The 8489-nt window shown below is 70.0% G+C and overlaps 1 protein-coding gene across 1 annotated transcript; it reads right to left on the bottom strand.

Moving 5' to 3' along the window:
* Positions 1-84: 84 nt before the first annotated feature.
* CHLRE_32g758797v5 (uncharacterized protein) lies at positions 85-8489 on the bottom strand (the record flags this gene model as incomplete). Its single annotated transcript, XM_043073016.1, has 5 exons — positions 5418-8489; positions 5211-5324; positions 2697-5076; positions 2348-2565; positions 85-2202 (listed from the first exon to the last, which is right to left on the bottom strand). Coding segments are annotated over exons 1-5 (7878 nt in total), but the record flags the coding sequence as incomplete, so codon positions are not given.

The raw sequence follows: 8489 nt of genomic DNA, 5'->3' as shown, positions 1-8489 counted from the left end.
GGTGACCGCCTGTCCAAGCGCATAGTCGGTTGCCATTTTTGTGCAGATGCCGGACACGATGAGGCCCAGGCAGCGTTCAAGCACCTGCTCCTGAGCCTCCGCGCTGATGTGCCAGTCCAGGTCGAGCAGCAGCTGCGCTGCGATGATGCCGGCATCCGCAGCCCCGGCCTTGAGCAGGCCCACAAGCTGTCTCCAGCCGTTGGGTCGGCGGAAGGGAAAGGCCGCCCTCGCCCTGCCCTCCGGCAGCAGCGCGTCCACGATAAGCGGCATGTACAGCCAAGAGTGCGTGCAGCCGGGCAAGGCACGCACGCACCCAAGAAGCGCAGCCCAGCTCGTGAAGTCGTAGGTCAGGTCACCCCACGCAACTGCTGCGGCATTGTAGTCACTGTGAGAGGCCAGCGTGCCATCTGCAAGCGTTCGACCGACGCCGTCAGCGGCCCCGCGCCCCTGCTGCCCCCGGCCAGCCCTGCCTCCGCCCGCCCGCTGCTGCTGCTGTAGAAGCTGCGCCGCCACGTTGGCGCCAGCTCCGCCACCACTGCCGCTGGCACCGGGTGCAGCCGCAACTCTCGCGGCAGGAGTGGCAGCGGCGTCGGCTGCGCGCACGCGCCGAGCGGGCCGCTGGTCTTCCACGCCGCCCTCATCGCCATCGCGTGGCCGCCTGTGGCCGGCGACTTGCGGCACAAGCCCGCCCCGGCGGCCGCGGCCTCGCCCACGCTGGCCAGTGTGCCCTCCGTGTGCTGCCCCTCCTTCCCCCCTGCCCGCTCCTGTGGGCGCAGGCATCTCCCCCACATCGGCGGCCCCAGCCTGTGCTGCAGCCTGCACCGTGTTCCAGCGCGCGCTGGCCCTGTCCCACGCAGCTTCTTCAGCCCCAGGCGGCAGTCGTGCTGCAGATGGACGCGCCTGGTAGATTGCGAGCAGGATGCCGGTGGCGCTGCGATCGGCTGTTGTGGCCGCAGCATCACCCAAAGCAGCCACGACCGCGACCGCAGCCGCAGCAGGCACCGTCGCCGTTGCCAGGTCCTGACCGCCGCCGCCTGCCGCCGCCCCGTCTGCAATGTCGCTGTCTGCTGGGACCGCCGCGTCAGCAACACGGGCCTCGTCGGCCGCGGTGATGGCAGCGGCGATGGGCGCGACAGCAGCTTCCGCATCTGCGTCAGCCACTGCTTGTTCCTGCCGGAAGCGGGCGGACTTGGCGCGCAGACGCTCATACTCGGCGCTGACCTGGGGGCTGACCTTCTCCAGGCTGGTGCTGACATACTGGGACAGCGCGACGCCTGCCAGCGATCGCACGCGGCTGAGCGCCACGTAGGCCTGGCCGGCGTCAAAGACGGACCTGCCTAGGTTGATGACGGCCTTGTGCAGCGACAGGCCCTGCGTCTTGTGGATGGTCAACGCCCAGCAGAGCGCCAGCGGGAACTGCTGCCGGGATAGCTCGCGGGTGCGGCGGGTGTTGTAGAAGCGACTGGTGGCCCTGGCGATAGCGACTGGGGCGCTCGCCGGCTCTGGCTGACCTCGCGCCGCCGCCGCGCGCGCACGCTCCAAGCGCCCAACGTCAGGGTCGTCAAACTGCACCAGCACCGCCGACACAGCGCCGCGGCTGAACTCAACGCCCGTGACGGTGCCCTGCGCTCCGTTGACCAGCCCGTCAAGCGTGTGCACGTTGCGGCGCAGCATCACGCGTGCGCCGACAGCAAGCCGTACGCAGGCGCCCAACCCCCCGCACATGTCGGCCGACGTGGGCACGTCGCCGGCTTGAATTTCGCCAGCCGGCTGCCCCGGCTCCGGCACGAGCTGGTCCTGGGCTGCAATGACGTGGCAGACGACACCGGGGGTGCTGGTAAGCTCCTGCAGGCGCGCGGCGTTGTATTCGTCCACCTCCAGCGTGAGCGAGAGAAGACGCGGGGCGTTCTGGAAGTCGGCATCCAGCGCCTTGCCGTTGCTGGACACGGACGCGAGCATCCGCTCCTTGACGATGGCGCACGCGAGCTCCCAAGCCCTCAAGTCCTGCCGGCTGCCTGTGCGCACGCCAAGCCGTAGCACGTTGAGCACAGCAGCCCACAGCGGGTCGCCCGCCTGCCGCTGGTTCTGCGTGAGCTCAAACATGTGAAACAACTCGCGGAACATGGCGGCGCCGTCACGTGCATCAGCGCAGGTGCCGCGCCCCTCCCCATCGAAGACAAAGGTAGCCTTCACCGGCGGCAGCTGCAGTGTAGGGTGGCATGGCGTGGGGTGCAGTTGAGTGCCGCAGGCATGCTGACAGCCTAGGGGCATTCAGGTCAACGCACGCATGCTGCTCTCCTTGCTGGCCCACACAGCGCTGGCCGTCAACGTGCAGTGCCACGCTCACCTGGTAGAAGTCGCCCAGCACGATGAGGTTGATGCCGCCGAATGGCCAGTGCTCGGGCGTGTCCATGATCTCCACGAGGCGGCGGTGGATGTGCCACAGCGTCGCAGCCGAGACCATGGAGATCTCGTCCACGATCAGGTACCGCACGCATGCCCAGATCTGACGCAGCTCCTGGAGCCGGTTGGCGGACAGCGGCTCCCAGTGCACGCGCCGGGCTCCTGCACATATGCACGTGTGCGAAAGAAAGGGGTGGCTAGTGTCAGCGCAAGGACATGGGGGAGGGGGACGTGGTCGTGCAATGATGCAGGCATCCCACAATTACCGTATGCATCCTGCGTAACTGACTCACCAGACTCGCGGCAGTTCTCCACAGGCAGGCCCAGCGCGCGGTGAATGGTGGAGCCGCGGATGTTGAAGGCCGCCACGCCAGTTGGCGCGGTCAGGACGACCGGCTCGCCATCCGGGTGTGTGCGGCGTAGCATCTCCGTGACCAGCTTGATGAGGAAGGACTTGCCGGTGCCACCACCACCGGTCACGAACTCCAGCAGCTGGCGAGGCGCGTCCTGCCCGGTGCGCGCAGCCTCCGCAGTTGCGTGCACATGCTGAAAGACAGCGGTGAACACAGCGCGCTGCTCGGGGCTCAGTGCCCGCCGGCCAGCGTCGTACTCCTCGCGCGTCATGCGCGCCCCCGCCGTCAGCACCGGCACGTCCCGCCCAGCCGCTGCGGCTGCCGCGCCGGCGGCGTCGCCGCCGCCGTCGCCCTCCATCTCGTTGCCCTCGCCCTCGCCCTCGCCCCCACCGCCATCATTGCCGCCGCCGCCACCGGCCCCGCCGCCGCCAGCATCAGCCTCCTGGTCTACAGCGGCACGCACGTGTGCCGGTAGCAGCTCCGGGTCGTACAGCCCCGTCGTGTCGTCCTGCGCTTCAGCAGCGCCCGCATCTGGGTCTGCGTGAACCTGGTCCAGCACCAGCCCGCCAGCCTCCTCGTCCAGCGCGCGCAGCCGCTCCACCTCCGCCTCCAATGCGTCCGCGGCAGGGCCTGGGCGCACCGCAGACACGAACGCGGGGTTGCGCATGGCAACACGGAAGGCGTCCAGCGCACTGCCGAACCCTGCTGTCAGTGCCGCCTCGCTCCGCCACGGCTTGTGCAGGAACAGCTGTGCCCAGAAGTGCTTGTCGCCATGGCTGTCCGCAGTGGTGCGAGGGTGGCAGCGCAGCACCGAGGGCTTGTTGGGGCGGCGCTTGATGTATAGCCGTGTATGTGTGGGGCTGCTGCCGTCGAACGGGGCGCTGAGAGACACGGCGTCCCTGGACTGCACGCGGCTGACGCTGAACTCGGACAGAAACATGAAGAGGCTGACGTCCTCCCAGCTGGCGGGCAGCGCGCTGCCTGCGACCACCTCTGGCCCCGCCTGCTGTCGGCCCTGGCGGGCGTTGCGCGCGAGCAGTGCCTCAATGCTGGCTGTCCGAGCGGCCTCAGTGGCAGGCGCGGTTGTCCCAGTCGCGGCCATGCCGCCAGTGCCTCCGCCTGCGGCGCCATCACCGTCACCGGTAGCGGCCGTGGCCGCATGGGCAGCCGCCTCGCCCTGGGCGCCCCCCAGCCCCGCCCCATCCTGCTCAAGAGCAGGTTCCGCAACCGTGCACTGACCCGCTGCAGCTGCCGCCGCGGCGACCGCTGCAGCCCTCGCACGGGCAGCAGCCTCTGCGTCCACAGCCGCGGCAGCGCGCTGGCGGCAGTGCGGGCAGAACCAGTCGCCTTGCGGCGCCTCCAGCAGCGGCGCCTCCAGGCAGCGGCCGTGGTAGCCGTAGGGACAGTTGGCGGTGTCGCACAACAGCATGAAGTTGGCGCCTTCGTCCGCGTCGGTGCTGCTGCACACCTCGCAGGCAGTGTCCGGCTCCTCGTCGTCAGCTGTAGCCGCTGGCCTGCAACGGTGCCGCGGTGCTCCGAGGGCACCGGTCAAGCCCAGAGGCCGCGCCGCGTAGTAGTCGTAGTGGTTGGTGGCCAGCAAGACATCACGCTCGCCGTCGGTGTTGGCTGCGAACGCGTTGCGGGCAGCAATGCCAGGGCGCTCCTGCTTGGGCCGGCAGCACAACTTGACGGTGGCACGGCTGCTGCCGCGGAGCTTGAGGGTTGAGCCGATCAGAAGCCACGCAGCCTCCTGCATCGAGTACTCGCGCTTGCTTAGCAGCGCAGTGCAGGCGCGGCGGAGCACGGCAGCTGCAGGCGCGTCCTCGGGCATGCCGCCCACCGCCTCCTGCACCGTCTTCCGCGTACCGTCGGTCTCCGCCTTCGTCATATAGGCGGTGACGTAGGCAGCGGCGCCGGCGGCGTTGCCAATCAGCTGCAGGTCCATGTTGGCGCCCCACAGCCGCAGCAGCGCTGGCGAGTAGGGCACAACATTGCCGTCACCCGGGCCTCGGGCGATGACATACGAGTCGCCACGGCGCAGCTTGCGGTCGCCGTCCTGCCTGAGCCGCGTGGCCTCGCAAGCGTCCTTGGCGTACAGGAAGCGGCAGGGGCCGTCCAAGCCGCCGCAGGTGAAGGTGTGGCCGTGAATCTGGTAGCGTTTCACCAGGTCGTGCAGCACAGGGTCCGCCTCCCGGTCGGGCAGCTTGGCAGACGCGTAGCGGTCGATGAAGGCGGGGGCAGAAGCCATACCGTCGGCGGTGTCCATGTTTGGCGCGTCGCGCACCCACAGCAGCATGTGGATATGGGGCGAGCCGCGCCGCTGCAGTTGCGAGAAGTGGAGGGCAGGAGAGTGCAGCTGAGAGTGCAGCTGAGAGTGCAGCGAAGCGTGCCTAACCTAACGCGGCTTCACACAGCTGCAGCATTGCCCAAGCACAGGGTCACCAACCAGCGCACCTGGAACTCCACGCGCCAGAAGTAGTCTTGGACCTCGCCCAGGTAGTCAGGGCACTCAATGATGGCCTTGAGCAGGGTCTCAAAGCGATGGTTGAAGTGCCGCGCCACGGTGACCTGGTGAGGCGCGGTGCGTGTGGGTAGCGTGAGCGAAAGGAGATAACGAACATGACCGATGGATGCAACCCCAAGGACCCAAACCTGTCACACCTGGTTGTCGCGGATGAGCTGGAACATGGCGCTGCGGGTGACGCTGTCTAGCAGAGCATCGCGCCGCTGCTCCTCCGTCGCGCGTCTGTACGCAGCCTCCCCCATCGCCTCACGGGCGCTGGGCTCCCGCTGATTGTGGGTGAGTCGTTGGAAAGCTTCCTCACCCAGCGCCTGCTGCGCGCTAGCCTGGCGCTGCCCCGGCGTTGCGCTCGTGTACGCCGCTGTGCCGAGCGCCCGCCGCGCTGCAGTCTCGCGCTCTGCTGGGGACGCGGCTATGTACGCTGCAGCGCCGAGTGCTGCGCGCACACTGTCGCCGCGCTCGCGTGGCGTCGCTGCATCGAACGCAACGGCGCCCAGTGCTTCCTTGGCACGGCGTGCCCGCTCCTCAGGCTCGGAGATGAGCGCGAGCACGAGGTCGTCCCAGCCGAGCTCGTTGGCGGACAGCGTCAAGAACCACGTGGGCGGGCCGATGGAGCGCAGCATGGCGAACAGGTCGGCGGCGGCGTCAGCCCAGTAGGCCGGGGTACCGCGGATGTTGCTGAGGACGGCGCGGGCGGTTGTCTCGATGTCGCCAAGGTCGGCAGCGTCGGCGTCCTGGCCCCCATCCTCCGCGTGCTGCTCCCGGCCCGCCGCTGCCCCTGGCGTTGGTGCAACACCGCCGCCGCGGTACAGGTTCCACCGCCCGGGCCGGCCGCCGGCCAGCAGGGCTGTGGCGGGCCTGGGCGGGGATGCCTCACCAGCGGCGGCAGGGTCCGGTACAGCTGCGTCTTGGCGGCGCTGCTGTCGCTGGAGGGCGGCAACCTGGCGGCGGAGCGTGTTGAGCCTGGGGGCACGGCCGTTCTGCTGGATGCGCAGGCTGACGCTGATCTGGTTGCGCAGCTGCAGGTAGACAGACAGGCTGACCGCCCACGCCAGGTACACCGGCAGCTGGAAGCGGCGGTCGGCATTCTGCACGCGGTTGGTGAAGTAGGCTGCAATGCCGATGGGCTGCTCTCGGTTGGTGCCGAAGTGGTTGGTGCCGTACGGGTAGAGCATGGGGAATGCCAGCGCCTCCAGGTCAGGGTGAGCGTGAATGCTGAGCACTCCGCCTGTGCGGGTGGTGATGGTGGTGGCCATGGTCCGCTCCTCACGCGCCCGAGCGGCTCGCCCTGCCTGTGTTGTTGCGGTGTGGAGTGCGTCCCGCGGCAGCACCGGGTTGGCTTCTGCCATCACCACGTCCACCGGCGGGAGGGGGGGCTCAGCAGCGGCCGCCGCCACTGCCGCAGCCGGGTGAGCGCCTCCGGCAGCGGCGGCAGTGGCGGCGGTGGTGGTGGCGTTGGCATCTCTGCCACTGCCGCCGTGTGCCCCAGTCCTGGCGCCGGCGTCCGCACCTGCTGGCGGCATGCCTGCATGGCCGCCGCTGGCTAGACCGCGGCCGCAGCGTGTGTTGCCATCACCGGCTTGGCCCTCTGCTACCTGGCGCGCAGCGCCCACAACAGCGCCAGCGATCGCTGCCACTGCGACATGCGCGCCAGCGGCGGTGATGAGCTGGTCGAGCCGCAGGGCGGTTGCCGGATCCAGACCCAGCGCTGCAGGAGGGACGCCACCGGGCTGCTGTCCAGGTGGTGGGATACCTGCACTGTGGTGCGTGTGAGCACAGCCAGGGCCGCAGCCAAACCGCTGCCCAAAGTGCCGCAGCTCGTGCGGCAGAGCGCGGTCTGCGGCCCGGCCATCAGCAACCGGCTCGTCAGCATCACTGCCATCGCTGTCATCTCGGAGCTCAGGCAGCTGGTCGGCGGCGTCCCTGGGGATCGCCGGTGCCAGAGGCGCTGCAGCCGTGCCAGCAAGCCCACCATCGCCGCTGCCTGCCCCCGCTGCATCTGGGTCACCACCCGTCCGGCTGCCGCCGCCACTCTCGCCTGCATTGCCCTCAGCTGCAGCAGCCGCAGCAGCTACTGCGGCTGTAGCAGCACCAGCAACAGGTAGAGCGTCCGTCAGGTCCGTGTCGGCAGGCTTGCCACTGCCGCCGCCAGGCTCCACGTCTGCACCGCCAGGTTCACCGTTTCCACCCACACCATCAACTGCAGCAGTGCTGCCTGATTCCGGACGCTGATCGTCCTCGTCATGGTCTCCACGGTGCGGGCTGAGGCGCCGTACCGCAAATTCTCCAAGCGTTGGGTGGCTCACAAACACTATGGCGTTGGGCCCACGACCAGCCGCCTCAGCGTCGGCAAGAGCACGCTCCGCAACCGCCTTTAACAACTGCCTGCGCCAACCGCCTGCGCCGACGGCTGTAGGAGCGCCGCCGACTTCGCGCATATAAGCAGCGGCTGCGTCATAGGACCCAGCAGCCGCAGCGTCACTGCCCGCTCCGCCACTGCCGCCGCTGACGCGCCCGCCTGCGTGGCCCTCAGATGCATCGGGCTCGCGCCCAGCAGCTGCCTCAGTGGCGACCGCAGGAGTGTCAGCGGCGGCAGGCGCCGCGTCAGGCATGGCCGTATCGGCAGGCTCGCCCCCGCCGCCGCCCTCACGTGCTGCCGCAGCAGCGCCTGCGTCACCGCCTGCACCGCCGTCGCCCCCGCCTGCACCGCCCGCGGCTTCGGCAGCAGCACCGGCGGCAGGCGCCGCGTCAGGCATGGCCGTATCGGCAGGCTCGCCCCCGCCGCCGCCCTCACGTGCTGCCGCAGCAGCGCCTGCGTCACCGCCTGCACCGCCGTCGCCCCCGCCTGCACCGCCCGCGGCTTCGGCAGCAGCACCGGCGGCAGGCGCCGCGTCAGGCATGGCCGTATCGGCAGGCTCGCCCCCGCCGCTGCCCTCACGTGCTGCCGCAGCAGCGCCTGCGTCACCGCCTGCACCGCCGTCGCCCCCGCCTGCACCGCCCGCGGCTTCGGCAGCAGCACCGGCGGCAGGCGCCGCGTCAGGCATGGCCGTATCGGCAGGCTCGCCGCCGCCGCCGCCCTCACGTGCTGCCGCAGCAGCGCCTGCGTCACCGCCTGCACCGCCGTCGCCCCCGCCTGCACCGCCCGCGGCCTCGGCAGCAGCGCCGGCGGCAGGCGCCGCGTCAGGCATGGCCGTATCGGCAGGCTCGCCGCC

The sequence above is a fragment of the Chlamydomonas reinhardtii genome (genome assembly GCF_000002595.2).
Source record: "Chlamydomonas reinhardtii strain CC-503 cw92 mt+ unplaced genomic scaffold scaffold_32, whole genome shotgun sequence".
In the NCBI taxonomy this organism is placed as follows: Eukaryota; Viridiplantae; Chlorophyta; class Chlorophyceae; order Chlamydomonadales; family Chlamydomonadaceae; genus Chlamydomonas; species Chlamydomonas reinhardtii.
This window is presented reverse-complemented; position numbering and strand designations above follow the sequence as displayed.